The sequence below is a fragment of the Eumetopias jubatus genome, unplaced genomic scaffold (genome assembly GCF_037043125.1).
Source record: "Eumetopias jubatus isolate StellerSeaLion01/CBP00866 unplaced genomic scaffold, mEumJub1_p1.0 scaffold_1, whole genome shotgun sequence".
Taxonomy (NCBI): domain Eukaryota; kingdom Metazoa; phylum Chordata; class Mammalia; order Carnivora; family Otariidae; genus Eumetopias; species Eumetopias jubatus.
In genome coordinates this window covers 151,742,525-151,763,024 of record NW_028274807.1, presented here as the reverse complement: position 1 = coordinate 151,763,024, position 20,500 = coordinate 151,742,525, and the positions used below count along the sequence as shown (strand labels likewise).

Genomic DNA, 20,500 nt, shown 5'->3' with positions numbered 1-20,500 from the left:
CTCTTTCTTCCACAGATGTCCGTGTATTACTATCCATCTGGTCAGTACCCTACCTCAACCACGCAGCAGTACCGACCCCTGGCCTCCGTTCAGTACAGTGCTCAGAGGGGTCAGCCAATGCCGCAGGCAGCACAACAAGCAGGTACTTGCAGTCTGTTTTCCATGCCCTCCTCTAAACCGGTGATTTTTGCATGTAAATACCTCAGCTGTCCTCTTTGGATGAGTATCCAAGCTTGGCAGTTTAAATCGCCTCATTTCCTTTACCCGGACAAGATAACGGAGCATTGGATTAACTCTGTGTGGAAAAGTAACAGGTACAAGAAGGTGAAGCCCATGTCACTCGAGCACCCCAGACATGCATGCTAAATACAGTCTCCATGAATTATTTTTGGATCTTCTTAATTTCTTTTAAAGCAGAGTGCCAACCACATCCTTATCTTCCTAGTTCATACCTTTTTCTTTTCTTTCTTTTTTTTTTTTTTTCATTTTCAACCTGAAGAAATCCTTCCCCTGTTCCTAAGGCTAGGGGACCAAATCAGGTTGTTTCCATGCCATCCTAAAAAGTACTGTTTTTAGAAGAAGGCCCCCGACACTGCAGCCCGTATCCCCGGTGGAACTCTGACTCCATGGCTCACTTTCTCGAGGGCCACACGCCTCCTGCCCAGAGCTTGGCAGCCACTGTGCAGTGGGAAGGGGGGCCGATACACTGTACGAGAGTGAGTAGTAGGTCTCACAGTGAACCGGTCTCTTTCCCTACTGTGTCACACTCCTAATGGCATGCCGGTGCCCAGAGAGCAGCAGGAACCCAGCAGGGCTGAGTGACTTGTGCTAGGGAGAGGCTTGTGTCCTTCCTGCTGACCACTCTGCAGGGGAAACTGCTCATTGCCATGCTGAAGACCGCCTGACTGGGGGACCCTGCCTTCCGTAAGTAGGTTGTGCTAGAGCACGTGCTCCCACTGTCTCCTGAATGGCTGTTCTGCCATCAGATCTCTGTGCTGATTATATGTATATGCATCTGTGATATGAACATATACGTGTGGTGTATATGGGAGATGTACAATTTTTATAAGCAGACAAAAAGCACAGTCCTTGCCAAGGGTTCACACCAAGAACAGATACCCTGAGAACAGGAATGCGGACACGACTAGCATCTTGTCAGATTGGAGCAATGACTCAGTTCCTCTGTACTGCAGATAGGTATAGAGTCTTTGGTTCGGCTCATGGCCTATTTAAAGTCTGTGGGAGAAGAGTCAGAGAAATGTTTTGCTGCCAGCCAGACTGTCTTTTGTTTCAACACTGTAATAGTTTGGAGGAAAAATACACATTGACCTCTGAATTGATTTTACATTTTCATAGTAATAAGAACACAAAAGGGTTTATTTTTTTTTATTTTTTTTAAAGATTTTATTTATTTGAGAGATAGAAGTGGGAGAGGGAGAGGGAGAGGATTTTGAGATCATCACCTGAGCCGAAGGCAGACGCTCAACCGACTGAGCCACCCAGGTGCCCTGAACACAAAAGCGTTTAAAATGATCAGTTATTTTAAGAAAATAGTTGGGTAATATTTTCTCTGATTGTTGGAGAATGTTATTATCTCTATCACGTGGTGGTAACGGTGCTATCAATTTAGATATATACTATAGTGATGTGCTGCTTGCATTCCTCCTGCTAATGTTTGTCAGAGAGTTAATTTATGATCTTCTAGCTACTGGTCCAGAGGCCACTGTGAAGTTTTCCTTTTGGTTACCAATGCTTGTAGAAGAAAGGTGCAGATATCTAATGGTAATGATAGACCAAATTTTAGTTTACTGCCATTATTTGACAGTTTCCTGAAGAGATATTTCAGCCTTGTGTTCGAGTATAGTTCCTACGCAGGCGTGCAGTTACAAACATTCTGGGACCTACTAAAACCTGAAAACTCTGGGTCTGTGTGAGGGACTGAGACAGTTGGATGAATATGTTCGCTGGGCAACAGCAGATTTAGGACAAGCCTTGGGCTCCCCTTGACCCTTCTCCACTGTCTTCATTGATGAGTGTCAATATTAGCAAGAACACTGTGATATTTTGTTATATTTTTTAAAACACTGTGGGAGAATTTAGGGATGCAGAACCTCCCCCGGTCTCATGGAGACCTAACTGGCTCCAACTACATTCCCTGGCAGCCTGGAGACACTGACTTGTCCCATGATCCCGCATCACCATGGAAATGCCAGCCCCAAGGCGAGGTAACAGCATCGCAATTAGGAGGGGTGCATTTTAAAGTAGCACCATATCCAAAACAGAAGTGCTTCAGGTGTCAAGGAGGTGAGTGGAGCTAAGATGGTCTGTGGGGAGTGGGGAGATGAGAAAAAGGAATTGACGTGTGAATGATACCCTCCCAGAAGGGACAGCGTCAATATGCACATGAGACCTTTGAGCTCCTAGCTTTTGAGACCACCACACCTGGTATGAGCCGAAAATCTCAGTGCAGTTTCCAGCGTGGTGTTGGACTTACTGAAGGTTTGGGAAGACAGTGTCCCCTGACCTCACTAAGAATCACCTCTGCTAACAAAATCCCAGCCATCCAGCTCATGCCATGGTTCTGTGACAGTACGTGACTACAGCTAGGAGGCCTTTTGCTGAGCTTAGACACTAACAGAGATTTCCCAAAGGGGCAAGGTGGTTATTTGGGGGAGCCACAGTTCCTGGAGGAGCTTGAAGATAGGCCCTCTCTCTCTCTGTAAAGTGACCTCAGGACAAGGGGTGGTCTGGCACCACCCCACAGTGATGCCCTGAGTCTCAGGGACCTGACCTTCTCCCACCTTCATCTGGTACTGCCTGGCCTGCGTAGGAGTATCTGGTACTGCCTGGCGTGTGTCAGAGTATCTGGTACTGCCTGGCCTGCGTCAGAGTAAACTCCGTATCACAGGGTTAGACATTAGTGTGGAGCAAATTTATCTCAGTTACAACCAAATGAGAGTTTAATCCCAGTTTGCTTCTTGACACTGTTCTTAATCTTTATTTAACAGTCGTGAAAAGTATTTCTTCTTTGTCCTACATTCTTGACCAAATTGAAATCTCTGTAAGTCACGACATCATTCCTAGGCCTTAAAACTACACATAGTGGATTTTTATAAAGGAAATAGGATATTCTACAATTGACTAAATAGGCCTTACCCTGAGGCCCAATAGGGGGACATAAATTCTTCCTCCTGGTGATTTTTTGTACTCTTTACTCTACCAAAGGTGCTAAGCCTCCGAAAGAACTGGTGGGGATTACAAACAAGGGTCATTAATGAATGGTAGATTTGAACAGTGATATTTGGATTTTGTAGCTACATATATGAGGGATATAAAAACCATTAATACAGAAGTGTTTCTAATGGAAAAAAAATATGTTGTCAGTTTAACATTATCAGGTACCCCCTATGACCTGAAGCTGCATAGAAAGGCAGTTATCAGGTTCAAGCTAAAAAGACTGTGGTTTTCAAATCCTTCCAGCTTTGAAAGACTTGGAAGTGAAAATGTCCCACCTGAGAACAGGATTTTTCCATGGATCAAATACTGAAATGGAGTACTGAGGAGCAAGCGTTTCATTTCTTTATATTTTAGGCTTACTTAGTAGTCAGTTACCGTCTTGCATTTAGTTAATACCTATGTTGCTATGATTTTATTCTGGTTTAAAAACTTTTTGTTTTGTTTTGTTTTTAAAAGTTTTATTTATTTGAGAGAGAGAGCATAAGCAGGATAGAGAGAGAGAGGGAGAAGCAGGCTCCCCGCTGAGCAAGGAGCCCGATGTGCGGCTGGATCCCAGGACCCTGGGATCATGACCCGAGCCAAAGGCAAACGCTTAACTGACTGAGCCACCCAGGCGCCCCTAAAAATGTTTTTAAGGCCACAAACATGTTAGTAGTAACTATAGGCACCATCAGTTAGGTCTCTAAGGGGCTAGTTGCTATGTGAAGTATTTACAAACATCACATTTTTTCATCCCCACCACAAATTTACAAGGGAAATAGCTGTGAGCACCCCTGTTCAGAAATAAGTTACCCAGGGTCTCAAGGTTGATCAGATTGGGAGGAGCACCCAGGCTTGCCTGGTTTTAAACCTGTGCATTAATCACTTTATCACAATCACATAAGCCTAGTTACTAGTGTTGCCTTTATTTACTGTCACAGATGATCATAGAGAAACAAGCCCCTTGGAACTAAACCTGCAGGCCCGTGTTACGGAGGCAGATAGCACCTAATTAATTATCCAAGCACAACCAGGTTGACTAATAGCAGAACAAATGGGGGACTCTGGACTTTGGCTCCTGACCATCCACAGGCTTTCATATTCCTTTGCAGTGCTGGTCACTAACGGCCAATGACAGAGCACAGCTGAGACATTTATGTGCGGGTCACATATTGAAAAGAGAGAGAGAGAAAAAAAAAAGAATTCATCTTGGATCTTGTCTCCAACTCTAAATTCCTTTCTCAGTTTGACTAAAAAAGAAATATATGTAGCTTCATTCTCCACTCTCCACAATCTTGCACATGTTCTAAAAGCCACAAAAATGGGCTTGTAAAGTCCTATACGCTTTTGTAAGTGGGCATGTGGGGATGAATAAATCCTGGTTTTGGTATCAGAATAATAATGGCCTCATAAAATGAATTGGGAAGTGTTCCTTTTTCTTCTGTTTTTTGGAAGGAATTGTGTAAAAATGGTGCCGAATTAAATGTTTGATAGAATCCTCCAGTGACCCTCTCTGGGCCTGGGGATTTCCAGAAGCATTATTTTTTTTACTTTTTACATAAATATAATTCCTAGAGCTTTTAATTATGAAATTGTTATGGTTACAAGAGTATTCAGATGATCTGTCTCATCTTTGCTGAGTTTTGGTCCTTTGTGGTCATTGAGGAATTGGCTCATTTCTTCTAAGTTGCTGGATTTATGAGTGAAAAGTTATTAGTGGTATTTCTTTATTATCCTTTGAATGGCTGCAGGATATGTTGGGATATCCTGTTTGTTTGTTTGTTTGTTTTCTTACTATTGGTGATTTTTACATTCTCCCTTCTCAGTTTTGTAAGTCTTGCTAGATTTATCAATTTTATTGAACTTTTCAAGGAACTACCACTTTGTTTCATTGATTTCTCTATTTTATTGTTTCGATTTCATTGATTTCTGTTCTTATCTTTTTATTTTCTTCTTTCTGCACAAATTTGCTTTATTTTGTTCTACTTTATGTAGTTTCTTGAGGTAGGAAGTGAGATTACAGATTTAGGACATTTTCTCTTTTTTAATGCAAGCATACTTAGTGCTATAGGTTTCCTTCATAGCCTTGCTTTAACAATGTGCCCCATATTTTTATGTGGCTTTATTTCCATTTCATTCATTTGTGTATATATATATATTTTTTTTTTATTTTCTGTGAGATTTCCTCCTTGATCTATGGATTATTTAGAGGTGTTTTGTTTAATACCCAAGTGTTTGGAGGTTTCCCTGTTGTATTTCTGTCATTGATTCTAGACTGATTCCATTACAATTAAAGAACATCTCTGTATGATTTCAACTCTTAGAAGATTGTTGAGGTTGGTTTTATGGACCAGGATATGGTCTAACTTGCTGAATGTTCCATAAGCTCTTGAAAACAACTGGGTACTCTGCTGTTGTTTGGCAGAAATGTTGTAGACATGTCAATTAAAATCCTGTCAATTTATTTTGCTGTTCAGATCTTCTATACTTTTGATGATTTTCTGCTAACTAGTTCTATCCATGGCTAAGGGGTGATATTCACAACTCCAATTATAAGACTTCCTATAGTCCTGACGTAAATCTTAAGGCAAAGATTACCCTCAGTTTCCCTGGAGTCCAAGGATGTGGGGGAAACTTTGAAGTTATTCAAAGCATGTTATCATTTGTTGTTGTTGTTTTTTTCCTCAAATAATTAAGACATGTTTGATTCCCTAAAAAACGTTAGAAACATTCCATAAAAATAGTCCAGAAGGTAAGGCCCTGTGACCAATGAGGTTTGGGTAAGCTGTTCCCACACACTGTTGCCTACATCCCTTATGTGCCAGGCTTCCAACACTTTGCTTAATGCCAATGATATTACTCTAGGTTTAGGTAGAAGAATAATGTAGATTACTGTTTACAACAGGCAGTCCAACAGTGCTGCTTTCCTGATAGATCAGGAGAACCTGGATTCTTAAATGCCGTGAAAGTAGAATGGCCGCAGAGCAGAGCAGGAAGGGGGAAACACAATACTTGAGGGAGCGCTTCATTCGGTTAGTTTATAACTGCAGCATCCTTTGGGGTAGATTCTGAAAACTCTGGAGATGCTGCTTACCTCTGTTTTTTAAATCCCTTTCCTGCCTCCCTCCCCCACTCCCAGCCACCTGCTGAATGCTTCATTTTGGGTAAAAACCAGTTTCATAGTACAATTTCTGTGAAAATGTTTTACTTTTCAAATTATAGCTCAGAAAGAAACCATGAAAAAGAAGTCTTAAATAATGCATCATATTGCAAAAGCCCATGCAGCTTTTGTGGGGCTTCCTTAAGCCTATTTAGTTTACTTCTGCTCCGGTCCTGTCAGGGCTCTGGGTGGGGTAAATGACGAACCAACTCGGCCTGGCAAAGCAGAGCTGGAATCCTTGCAGGAGACAATGATGGAGATCTTCAAAATTGTTTGAGCTGCTTGACTCACTCTTTCACTTATATTTAACATAAGCCTCACTTGGACTCTCTCTTACACTCTGCCAAACAGCCATCATGAGGTATGAATAGTAGACTCAGAATTTAAATGCTCAGTTTGGTTAAATGAGGAAACTGAGGAAGGTCAGCCTCCTGCCTGGTGTGGCATCTTTCTTGTCAGAGCCAGAAAGGGGGGTGGGGGGCTTCTAGTACCTCAGTCTTCACAGATTCATGGACAAACACAGGTTTCAGAAACCCAGCAGGCTTACTCAGTGTGAACCAAGTCTGACTTGTGAGATTCTGTCCTTGGATATTTGAACTTAGTACCACGTGCAGGTTATAAGGAGAGCATGCAAACAGAAAACTTGGGAGATGTGTTATCACCCCTCCCCCTTCATAAGACAGAAATTGGAGCTTCGACCCCCTCAGAGTATCATCTTTCTCTGTCCTGTTAGAGAAGACAAAAACAAGCCTTGCAACAGGCTTCATGTTGTCCAGTTGATCAAAGAGAAGAAGGATGGATGCAGATAAAGAACATTTGCAATGAATTCAAAATATATGTAAATAAAGAGCATACAGAAGAACACCGAAGGAAGAGAAAATCAGGTCAGGGAATGTAGATCCTGTTTGTTTTATTTTGCTAACTGATGATAGGATAACAGCCTAATCCAGGAATCTTTAGGGACACTCTGACCTTTAGGATATAGATTGCATTGATTCAAACCTCCATTCTACATATGCAGAAAACCTTTTGTGTGTAGGGAGTTCTTCACTGAGGACTTGTATGATTGGAGGGTTCAGCCTGTCAGAAACACTAGCTGTATAACAGGCCATTGGATTTTTCCATGCCTCTCTGGATTCCTGAGAAGAGCTTGTAAATGCCATTCTCAGCCCCTCCCATGTTGTGGGTGTTTGAGGGAGGGTTACTGTAGTCAGGGCTCCCTAAACTTTAATAGGCATATATACTACCTAAGATCTTGATCAGATGGCATATTTTGACACAGTAGTTCTGGGGTGAGTCCTGAGATTCTACATTTCGAGCACATTTGAGCACATTCCCAGGGGATGCTAGTGCTAATGGCCTGCCATCTGGAGAACAATGTCATAGATAGCAAATTTTTGATCATGGCTGGCCTATGTATAAGCTGTAGCAAAAGGAAGGAACCTACACAAATTCACTCTTTGATTTGACATTATTTATATTTTAGGCAAAAATTAATACTTCGTAGTTAGCGTCTGACTCTTTTTTTATTATTTCATATGTTTTTATGTTTTTATTTTTTTATTATGTTATGTTAATCACCATACATTACATCATTAGTTTTTGATGTAGTGTTCCATAGTTCACTGTTTGCATATAACACCCAGTGCTCCATGTAGAACATGCCCTCTTTAATACCCATCACCAGGCTAACCCATCCCCCCACCCACCTCCCCTCTAGAACCCTCAGTTTGTTTCTCAGAGTCCATAGTCTCTCATGGTTCGTCTCCCCCTCCGATTTCCCCCCTTCATTCTATCTTCTTCTTCTTCATTTTTTTTTTTTACATATAACATATTATTTGTTTCAGAGGTACAGGTCTCTGATTCAACAGTCTTGCACAATTCACAGTGCTAATGAATTATATTTAGAATTAGTGCATTAATGTTTACAGATCCAAATTCTGAGATAGAAAGTAAATATAGCATGATTCCACAACACAACAGGGACTCAGAAGTGTTGAAAGAATGAATAATATGTGTACCTCTTTTCAAGTTAGCATGAACACGGAGGGTTAGGTGGCTGTGTGTATGTGTTGGTGTGTGTATGAGAGAGAGAGGAGAGAATGTGTGAAGATTGAAAAGACTAAATGGAAACCTCTCAGTCTCCATCTCAAATATGAGTAAGAGCAAAAGTGTAGTTAAATGGTATGAAATCAGATAGAGAGACAGCCTAACAAACGAATCCACAGCAACAAACAAATACACACCTTTTTCAAAGTTCAGACACTTGCCCAAGGAATAGGTCACAGACCCTTTGGGCCACTTTCAGGGGGATAGTATGTTTGGATTTGTGTATGCTTAGAAATTTATGAATTTTTATAAATTTAAAGGAATAATGTTCCCATCAACACTCATTTCAACAGATTAGTTTTGAAATTGTTCAGATGGCAGGGAGTAACCACACCCTGAAAACTGCTCATAGGACCGTCTGTTCAAGGCAACTCCTTTCTTCAATCACGTAGCTCTCTTTTGAGTTTTTAACAAAGGAATGGACTCGGTGGCGTTTCTGGCAGGAAAATGTCATTATCTACAACACGTGTATATTTGAAAATAGACCAAAGCCACAGCTCCTTTCCTGATAGGCCTGCATGGAAGTTCAATAAACAGTGCTATGTTTAGCTTTTTTCTTCTTGTAGTAGTACTATTTTTGTTGTGATAGAATATTGTTCATAACAACATCTCCTAGTAGGAAAAAAGATTATTATCTCTTTAATGTTGTTCTGAAACACATTTGGGATGGGGCAAAATGTACTTTAATGGAGTCTATAAATTTATTTAACCAGAGCACTTGTGTAAAGTTGACAGTGAATCCTGTATTTTCAGCTTGACTTATTAAGCAGTGTCAATGCAACTAAGAGGAGTTTTATCTTTGAAAAAGATCTTCTCTTTCTTTGCTCTTATGGTATTCCTCCCCTTGACTTTCTTCCTTTGGGGAATGGGTGGAGATAGGAGGAAGGACCATCAGAGCTAAAGAAAGAATTTGGAATACCAGCGTGACCAATAAGATATATTAATTTCTAGACAGTGGGATTTTCTTTTTTAGTCTTAAAACGCCTTCTCCAAACTTGATGGTTTTAAAAAAGATTTGTCTAGTTATCCTATGTATAATTTACATATATTTTAATGCTTAAAGCCTTAATAATCCCTCTATATATTTTTAAATACATTTTTAAAAATGTATAACCAATAGTCACTCAGAGAAGCAATGCAGAAATTGTTGCATTTGACCACCTTGAGGAAGCCATGGGTACCTTGGGTGTCTGCATTATTATGTTACTAAAAGTAGAGGGGGTCGATTATCAAAGAGTTACATGAGGCTTTACTTGTCTGGTTTCTGTTAACATCAGTGGAAGTCACATGGATAAATCCTCAAGGAACATGCTGTTCTAAAAATATGAGTCTGGGAAAGGTTTCTATGGAAATGTTCATGTGTTTCTTTCATTAATTGGCCTAATTAGTCCATTTACAGAAATGGGAATGAGAAGTATTAAGACGGGGTTATGAGAAAGGTTAACATTATTAGGAGCAATAATAGGAATCATGCTATTTTTAGATCTGAAAGCCTTACAGGTAACCAAAACAATACAGATGGCCAGGTTCTCTCTGTCCCCTAGGTGGTTATATAGTAAAATGGATTTATTCAACATGTTTCTGAGAGTTGCTTTAGCACTTTGCATTTTATGTAGCTTTTGGTGTTTATCTACTCATTTGTTATGCAGTTAAGCACTACTGGTGTGGTTAGGATTTCTGCTTTTCTACAAAGATAGGGAGTAAGATAGATCATAGCAGTATCGTTTATTTTTTGTATTATGCAACCAAAAGTAGAAGCAGTAGTTTGTTAGAGAAAAGAAAGATTTGGTTTAGAGATGGCAAGGAAAGAAAGGTGGCAAGAAAAGCATACCAATTATGTGTTTTTATTTCCAAAATTCTAACATTCATGCACAGCTTTCCTGAGAGAATCTGAACTCTAGAAAAATCTAAAGAACCCAAACTACTAGTTCCAAGTGGTCAGGTTTACCCAATAGTTTCACTGAACTAAATGAAGAGAAGTTAGGATATTTTGTGGCGTATGCAGTCTTCCTCCATCCTTTTAATTTTCTCCCCCTTTTCTTTCTTGTTAATTTGTTGCAATTTGTTCCAATTTCTTGTTACTGCAGCCAACTTTGCCTTCATCTATAAATCGCCTTATTTTTCAGTCCCTCCTTTCTTTGGAAGCACTTTTTTTTCACCTTTTCATGGTATTCATTGATTTTCCATCTCCAAATCTGACTTCTCATTTTATTTACTTTCTATCTTTAATTCCCTGGACCTCTCTCTTTCCTTCTCTTTTTTTTTTTTTTGTTTCTTTCTCTTTATAATAAACATACTTTTCACTCTAAACTCTGGGTGATTTTCATACCAGGCTTTAGTTGTCTGCATTTCTTCTCTTTTAATTTATTAAACTTATTTCTTTCCATTCCACACACTCCTTTCCATTATGAGATAGGACACCTAATACCTCCAGAGATATTCATGATCCAACATGCCAATGATTAAGGAGAATGTGCTGGGTTTTCCCCACCTTCTGAACAGAGAACATCAAGAGTACTAAACTGTCTTCTCTCCACCTTGCTGTCCTTAGAGCCAGCATAAAGTTACCCTCAGGGTTGGTTACTTCAAACTTGGAAAATTGTAGTGATAAAAAAGTGAAGAGCATCTTGAAGGATGTTATTTTTATTTTGTTTCCCAAATTCAATGATGCAGTGGTGCCCACAGGAAAATTGTCAGGCTTTTGGATGATGTTTAAATTTGTCATTTCCAAGGGGCTCACTATTGCTTAGACATTTTGCTGTTCCTTCTTTGAAAAGAGAGCAGTGTACAAACCATTAAATTTAAAGGACACGACCTCAGAAGTCAGCAGCCCTAAAATGTGCTGTTTTCTGAAATTCTTTCTTCTTTCTACTGTCTTCAGATGTGACTGCTTTTTGTAGGGACACAAATGGATATTCAGTAAAACCAATCTGCATGGACTCACACATGCTAGTTTTTGCCCCTTCCCCAGACCATCAGCATAAGAACAGATTCTCATCACTCCCTTCAGTCCTGAAATGCCATGGGCCATCCTGTCCACATGAGTGGTTCATGAACATTTTAGTTCAGAGCCAAGTAGCAATCTCTATAACCCAGGAAGGCCACAAGATTGTCTGAGCCTAGGAGAAGTAGTATAATTCTAGAAGAAACACAATGACTCACACAACCTCTTTAGAGTCTGGGCGGTGGAGGGGCGGGGGGGGGTCACATGCTTACAAGTAGGGTCACTAATTGATTCAGCTGTTACAGCATGATTCCATGGCACAGGCATTTCTGCACATCTGTTCATTGGAAGAGCATGTCAGCAGCATGCAGTAGCCTTCACACTTAAGCTCTCATCCAAATCCTTTAAGCTTCCCCGGGGCCTGCCTCTGTGGTCTCTCCCAGGTGCTATTCCCAGTTGCCCGCTGACCCTCCCTGGCTGCTGTGATGGTTTCGATGCCCTGCAAGGACTGCCACCAATCCCTAATGGCTTGCTGACATCTTCTTCCTGATCCCCTCACCATTTCCTTGAAGGCACCTAGAGACTCATTATAATTGAATTTTTAACATTCTCCCAAATGCTCTTACTCTTGTGTTTTACTTTTATTTTTGTATTAGGTCCAGCACTGCACTTTTCATGAGCCATGTGGGTCATAATTGTTTTGAGAATAAGAAATTAGTGGCAGGAAGAGGGGCCAGAATGAGCCCCAAATGCACTTTGCAGAATGCAGGGTAGTGCAGTGGAGTATACATCCCAATTTATTCTAAGAGCATGCAGTCAAATTTGCCAAGCCAGCTCTGAGCAGGCATTCCATGCACTGTTTTCCAACAGTAGCAACTTATCAACCAATATCACTCTAATTACTCACCTAGGCACAGAGGGTGTTAAGCAGACTGTGTGGTATTACATACACTGCGGAGATCAGAAAGCTTGAGGCGCTCTTCAGTGCATCTTGATGGAAACTTCGATTTCCCCAGTTGAGACTAACTAGATCTATCTGGTCAGAAAGGCTCAGCTCCTACTGCGGAGGTGACTTAAACAGAACAATCCAAAGTATAAATCAGAGACAAAAGTTCTGCCTTGCTGAAAATCATGGCAAGAATTAGGAGGAAGAGAAGATTGTTTTAGTGGGCAACTTTTGTAGTTTTCTTATGCATATATAACTTTTATAAACTGTCAAAACAACACAGTACTTGCAGTAAAGGATGTTTTAAAAAAGACGCAAAAAACTCCGTACCAACACGATAATGGATTATTTTTGCCTCTTCTTTTTCTGCCTTTGAGCTTATGTATGTACACATGACCGACACATACATGTATTGCAATCATAGATCATGCCACTTTTTTATTAATATAACATTTTTACTCACTCAAAACTCATTTTACACTTGCATGTAAACTGAGTCTTCTGACATTTCTGTGACATGGTCTTTTTTAGAAGTAAAATTGTATGTGCAGGTGACAAGCATATTTACATAAAAAATTCTAAACAGTGTACAAAACAACTACTAGAACTCATTAGGGAATTTAACAGTATTGCAGAATATAAGGACAATATACATAAATCAATATTTAATATACAATATTTTCTATACTGGCAGAAAACAAATGGAAAGTTTAAAATTCAATTTGGAATAGTGTGTGACACAATTTTAATAGCAATGAAGGCAATCACCCTGCTCCCAACCTTGTAGGTCCAAAGGGCCCACGGCATTGCCTCAGTCACTGGGAAGCACTCACAGTGAGCCCCAAACACCCTACAGAGTCTCCTAGAATAATAACAATTACAACACGAAATGTTTCCCAAAGCAGTCCTTCATTCCTGGTTTCTCCTTCAAAGAAAAAGTATGTAAGTGGTGGGGGGGAGGGGAGACTAAAGCTTTCACATCTCTCATTTATCTATCTTATTTAACTTCCATATCCAACAAATATTTCATAATAAACTGTTGTTACCGGCTTGCTGCTCTTCTCCCCAAGCAGGGAGGACTCCACAGAAGTTTCAGGGTATTTTTCCACCTTCTGTCAAGCGCTTTTGTCTTTTTAATTTCCCATTGTTAAAAGTGATACAATTCAAGGAGCTCACGCTCTTTGAGTTGGAGTCTACCTCAAGTGCCTCTATGAACATGCCACACAAAGGAGTCGGTTTCCTTGGCAACAGGAATGTGGTAAAAAATAAAAATCCATGGAAACACTTGCTCCCTACCTCCTTCCCTAGTGCCCCTCAGCACTGCTGTTTGCCAGGCACAGAAACTACAATGGAGACAAGAGTCCCTGCTCTTGATCAACTAGCCATTGAGGTGCCATTACCAACCCTTTGCTCTGTTTTCCCATCAGTGAAAACAGTTCAGCTGTGAAATGGGCCTTTTCTCATTATTGCCGTTAGCTGGTCTTTTTTAACCATTTAAAAAAGAGAAAGGGGAAACTGGGTTTTAAGAAATGTGTGTGTGTGTGTGTGTGTGTGTGTGTGTGTGTGTGTGTGTGTGTGAATGTGATTGTCCTAATGAACCGAATTTAAATGACTGGTAGCACTTACTTTTACATTTATTTTCAGTCTCTGAAATTTGCATCAAAGGTATTTTTAAATCTCTGGCAGAACATAATGGCATGTTTGGTGACCGCTGTGAAAATTAATGTATTAATTTGGCAAAACTCATGACATACTTATTAAGTATACTTCTAAATAAGCTCCCATAAGCCCAAAATGCCTTTCTCCCCACTATTGAAAACAGTAAGGCGAATAGAGACCTATGAATTTATAGATAGGTAATCTATGTAGTCTAATTTCAGACACGCCATTCAGCAAGTATGGGGATTAACCAATGTGATTTTTAGTCCTGAGCTCTCACTGTGCCCCAGGATAGCAATAAGACCCTATCGGGAGCCAAAGCTCTACCTCTTCCCAATCCACTTTATCCCTCTTCTTTGTATCATTTTCCTTCTCAGGACAATGAAAGAGAAGATGAATACTGTACAGTTGTTGATTTCTAAATTATTCCGCTGCTGGGCTGGTCAGTTATTCAAGGATTTTCAATGTACCATAGGCTTTCACATCCTTTTCTGGATGGATCATTGAGCCACCTGTTCTGCTTGGAACTTTAGGAATTTAAGAGTTTGCCAGTAGTTTAGCCTCTTATTCAGGCACCAGTCTTCAGCACAAGTAACAAAGCTCAGAGAATTAGTATCTGCTTTGTTTGTGAATGGGGGGGTGGTGTAAACAACTGACATTTTTTTCTGACAGTTATGGGGTCTAGAAGTCCAAGGTCAAGTTTGTCGGCAGCTTTGGTTTCTTCTGAGGCCTCTTTTCCTTGCTTTGCAGAAATCTGCCTATTCTTTTCAAACTGAAGAGTTGAAGAAAGATAGTAAGGTGGAAACTGATGTGCTTTGCCAAAGCGTTCTTGTAATGCTGTCAACAAATACTAGCACGTTGGAGTGTTTTACCGCCAGCTAGAATTAACCAGAACAGAAACAACATTTCTGTGTTCCTTCTCATTTTGAGCCACTCTAATGTTGCAGAAATTACATTATACCTTCAGGAACTAGATGGCATATATTAAACATCACATTGTATCTGTGTGTGTTTATAAATGGAGATTAAAAACCTAAAAAAGGACATGCGGGGGTTTATTCAAGAGACTGCGAGAAAACAGTAAAAAGACACCAAAACCTTTCTTTCTTGTTCTTTTTTTCTTCCCTTTATGGTTGTTGTCTTTGTTGTTGGTTTGTGGTGACAGTAACTGACAATAAATTGTGTGAATCAGTAATGCCAGCTCTCAGCACCCCGGGAGCTCTCTTCCGTTCCAGCTCACACTGGTGGCCCTTGGGGTCTGCAGGATTGTTGTGAACACAGGCTACACGATTCTGTACCTTTGCCCGGTGGTGACAGCCAGCATTTGTAGGACAACTGCCATCTGGCTCTTTCGACTAGATTTGTAGCAGAAGTCTCTGTTGGGTTTGGGGAATGCGAAGTCTCCAGGGAAGCCAGAACCTCTGTGAAATCACCACAGATAGCTTTATTTTGGGAGCTAACAGGCATGGAAGTAGAAGCAGGAAGTAGAAAAATAAATCAACTGGGAGTTTCAATTCTGCTGGCCTTCAAGGGACTTGAGATGAATTTCATTGATTTATTAGAACTTTATTATGTACCTGGAGGAATTTGGAGGCATTGTGAAAGCAGATGGAAACCTTAAAGACTTCAAAATTAAAGACCCGATCACAGAACAGTAGATGATAGACTTTTCTTCAGGAAAGGTGGTGATGTGATTGAAATCAGCCATGGGAAAAATGCACCTGCATAGTCCCTAAGTCATTGTTGTCCAAGAGATGTTCCACCCATATGAGGATGAGGAGGGGAGCTTATAAAAAATGCAGATAAGTGGATTTTCCTGAATTGCTGAGGGTTGGGCACCACCTCTCCCCAGGGATTACTCAGTTTTTATGAGGAGGTTATATTTCTCCAGTCTCTGTAAAAGCTTTTTTTTTTTTCTTTTAAACTAAGTGTAACTGATTCTAATGCTCAGACAGATCAGCTTTTCCAAAATACATTCTCAAGGACTTAACATGCCACTAACATTCAAGTGGTCAAGGATGATTTCATTTCTCAGTCCAAACAAATCTACTTTGAGAGTTCTTCTGATTTTTTATTTCTTTCCCTATGTTCTAAAGAATCCATGGGGGAATACTATCCAGTTCAAACAGGGTGCAAATTTCCTTCCACATTTTCCAAGGTGTGTATGTTGCCAGGAATACTGTCTGATAATGCAAATGTTTGTTTTCTCTGGGTTTAGGGATGTGTTCAGAGAAGATTCTGACTAGAAGGTGGCTGAGGGGTTTGATGGAGGCAAGGTACATGAAAAAAAATGGCATCTGGCCAGCAAGTGTGACAACTTATAAGGCAAAGCTACTTATAAACTACTCATAAGATCTCTGTGCCTTCATAAGTGTTTCTTCTTCATATAGCAACATGAGGAAGTTATACAGTAACTGCTCACGTGAAGACAGGGACTTTCTGTTGAAGAATAGCCTTCCTGCACTACCTTCTTTCCTCTGTGCTTTGATGCCCACAGAGGCATCCCATTGGGGCTGTCTACTCTGTTTTTAAAAGAAATATTTTAAGCCTCTGAGGGAAAAATAATCTGAGTGGAACCAATGTGATTCTTTATTATTAAGTGGTAGAAAGTGAGAGCTAAGATATCATGAATTTCCAGAAGGTAGAAACTGGAAAGATTAGCACTATAGCCACCAGTGATTTTAATGCCAGGAGCAAAAAGATTTCTTCGGGGTATATCGTGAGTTCTGTTTCTACAGGTTGAATTTCCAAGTGAAAGCCAAACATCAATTTTATAACCAGGCATTTATTCAGCAAGTGTTTATTGAGTCCCTAATAGGAGGACCAGGTAGAAATTCAGTGATATCTGGAGACACGGATATCTGGAGACATGCTGAAGCCATTTGCATTATTCATCATGAATCCTCTCAAATTTGTTGTGATTTTACAACATGTTTAAATAATAAAGAGCTTTTCCCAAACACAAAGCCCTCAACACCAAAGTCAAAAACTTTGTAGTAACCACACACACACACACACACACACACACACACACACACACACACAGAATATATATCATTATTCTTACACATAAAAAAATGTTTTCCCATAAGTTAGTTGATATCTCTTCATATATTTTTAAACCAAAATTACAGAGATCTTCTGTCATGGAAAATATTTTCATTTGTGTTGGTAAACAAGTAGACTATACTTTACTTTGACAACTTAAAAATGATATTTGCAATGCTATTAGGGAAATGCTGATATTATTTCTCAGTTTTTATGTATTTGCTTTTCTATATACAATCAATAATGTTGGTAACAGGTGTGAGGCTATTCAGGTTATTAGTATATTTGACCCTCTGCCTGAGACTTGCAGGTCCTCGTGTATTTGCTCTCATTATAATGTCTTCTTATTTCTGGTGAGTATTGGATTCATGAGGCCTAAAAGGCATCCTTGACCACTTATGACCAGTTGATACCAACTGTGTTAATATAAACCCCATGTAGTTGGCACACAGACAGGATTTCTTGAATGAACAAATGGCAGATGCCACAATTTCCTAAAATAATAAGACCAAATGCTGGAAAAGATGCTTCTAGGCGTATGATTGAATCCTGATTCAAAGACTTGCATATGTTGGGGTTTTGTTAAGGTTTCATTTAGCATCATATTGACGGCCAGAAGTTTAAAACCAGATGGGGCTCTGGATCCAAGTAAACTATAAAGCACCATCATTTCCAAAATTACTCAGTCTTACTGGGGAGGGGTCACCTCAGTGATTCCTTTTACTAAATGTTACTGATTCTAATGCTCAGGCAGACTGGATTCTCTGAAATACTTCAGACTTTTGAAATAACCACAGGAGAACTGAATCGGAGGCCTCCATAGGGGACACAAGCGTTGGACCAAATAATAAGACCCAATAAAGGAAAACTCCTTGGACATAGGGCTAAAATTAGTGATTCTGTGTGTTTTTTTAAGAATATGACTGATTACACAACAAGGGTCAAGGAAGCCCATCAAAAGTTCTCTAATAAAATTAAATGACATACTTTGGGTTCATTAAGCTCTCCATGCTTCTGATTGATAGTTCCCCCACTTGTTTCATTTCTGCTCTTCTTGGATATTTCTCTTCCAGCCTTGTTCTTATAGAAGAAGGTGGGATTCTCATGCAGCCTTAGGACAACTCTTAAGGGAGTCGACACTACCTCGTGGGTTGACATCTGTGGAGGACTCCTAGAACTTTGGTTTATGTGCTTGATAATGTTAAGTCTTGACCTGTATGTAACATCCCTCTGTCATTGACGTGCCTCACGGAGGGCAAAGAGTCAGGAGGTGGCTGTCTGCTCCACCTTGCTCTTCACCCTGCAGTTATACCCATTAGGGAAAAGAGCTATTTATTACTTAATCCCATGGAACCACATGGATCTTGGACAATTCCCAAAATGGCAACCCAGTGGTTCTCTTTTTGGCAATCAAAAGTCTTTTAGGGATCACTGTAAAATCTAGTAAATTTTACATAAGTGAATATAGTACATTAATCTTGAGTTTGTAGTCACAACTGACTTTAATGACAAATTAGAGGCCTAGATAGGGGCATCCCACAGTTCCAAGTGTTAAGTGGTATCATTTCCAAATTTTCCATCTCCTTTTAATACTTGTAGAAACATTCAGAAATTGTCCGTCAACAGTAAAATTATGCTAATGACCATTTTGTATTCCAAATATGATTTTCTGATGGGGTTGAATTACTAAGGCTGATGAAAATTTAAAAGTGCATTAAAAAGATTTTTACTTGTTTTAGGCAATTAAATGTTGGTATCTCTTCTTGTCCCATAGAAGAGTATGGTGGAAGTTTTAACTTTTGTTGGTAAGCCAAAAAAATGGAAGATTGATGGAAATAATAGTATTAGTTCTTGTGAAGGCTCTTAGAAACATGCTCTGTCAAGAAAAATTATAGGTGTATTATATGCATCCTTTTGAATGATAAATAATAGCATTTTTAGAAATGTTTAGTTTTAATACTCTGCCTTTAATTTTCAAACCTGACACCTTGCACTAGAAAGATAACACTTGACCAACATAAAGTGGTATGGCAACAGATTTCAGTGTTTTTCTTTTTTTTCCTCTGTGTATTCTTTTTTATTTTTTCTCTCCCAGGGCTGATGATGTATGACCCTGGTCTTCAAGACTAAATTTGGATTGTTATGTGCTTTCCTCCATAGCGCTGTGGGGATAGCAGCTTAGGACACAATGGGTGGAAGGCAGGAATTGTCCTCATTGTCACACCTACATCCCTAATTCCAGGTGACCTTCTCAAGTACAGTTTTCTTTGGTTACAAAAGAGGTCAGTGAGAATAGAGAATTACTACGCAAAAGAGGGAATCCTGGATAATGTTTTGTGGGAGTTTTGGTGTTCTGCTTGCATATATATGCAGTGTGTTTTTCTAAATGGTTGTTTAGAGGTAAATGTAAGTCTGCCACGTTTACTAAAAAATTATATTTCTGTTGCTTATATATGAAAGATAGAGCTATTCATTATACACACACAGATGTACAGAGTCTATAGAGGGTTTTTAACTACTTACTGAGTTACGGCAAAAAGTTTAACATGCATTATTTTCAAAACCTCTTCACTCCTCAGGATCTGAAGTAATTCTCTATATTCTGTTGATTAAATACAAAGTCAAAACATCAGAATTAAAATTATGAGACACACATTGTTGTCTCATGTATGTACTGCTGCTGAAGGACAGGGAAAATTCTTCTTAGGTGAATTAAAAAAATTATCCTTTTAAGTAATTGGACTTAAATGTAAACTTAATAAACCAAGTATATACACTGAACATAACCTTGTTTGTTCTTACCCTAAATATCCCAAGCCTATACTTGTTTTTCCTGGTTTACATCTGTCAAAATGGCAAATTCTAAGCAGAATTGCCTTGATCCCCTTTTTTTTCTTCTATTCTGATTAGGATTGAAAGCGTGATAACAAAGCTTATTAGAAACATGCCTGAGATTGATTCTGAGTGATAGCTAAGCTTCTTAGGTAAGAATGAAAAGCATGGGTTTTAGTACATAGATACTGACATGTAGTTAACTGAGTTGTCTCTTTTGCCCTGAGTCCTTTAGCTTATTACATAAGTGAAGCATCAGTGTACAGAACATCAGTCAGCAATCCTTCTTGTCAATTGGGCATAGTTGGGATACAATTTTTTTTCCATTCAATACGTGCCCTCTTTAATACCCATCACCAGGCTAACCCATCCCCCCACCCCCCTCCCCTCTAGAACCCTCAGTTTATTTCTCAGAGTCCATAGTCTCTCATGGTTCATCTCCCCCTCTGATTCCCCCCCTTCATTTTTCCCTTCCTACTATCTTCTTCTTTTTTTCAACATATAATGTATTATTTGTTTCAGAGGTACAGGTCTGTGATTCCACAGTCTTATACAATTCACAGCGCTCACCATAGCACATACCCTC

General features: G+C 39.6%; 1 protein-coding gene across 16 annotated transcripts in view; it reads left to right on the top strand.

Moving 5' to 3' along the window:
* The window catches only part of ARPP21 (cAMP regulated phosphoprotein 21), a 109,616-nt gene that overhangs the window by 59,800 nt on the left and 29,316 nt on the right, over positions 1-20,500 (top strand). For all 16 annotated transcript variants that reach the window (XM_088021482.1, XM_088021475.1, XM_088021485.1 and 13 more), the window contains one exon: positions 16-142. In XM_088021482.1, the coding sequence (XP_087877608.1) occupies positions 16-142 (127 nt within the window). The remainder of the gene's footprint in view (positions 1-15; positions 143-20,500) is intronic.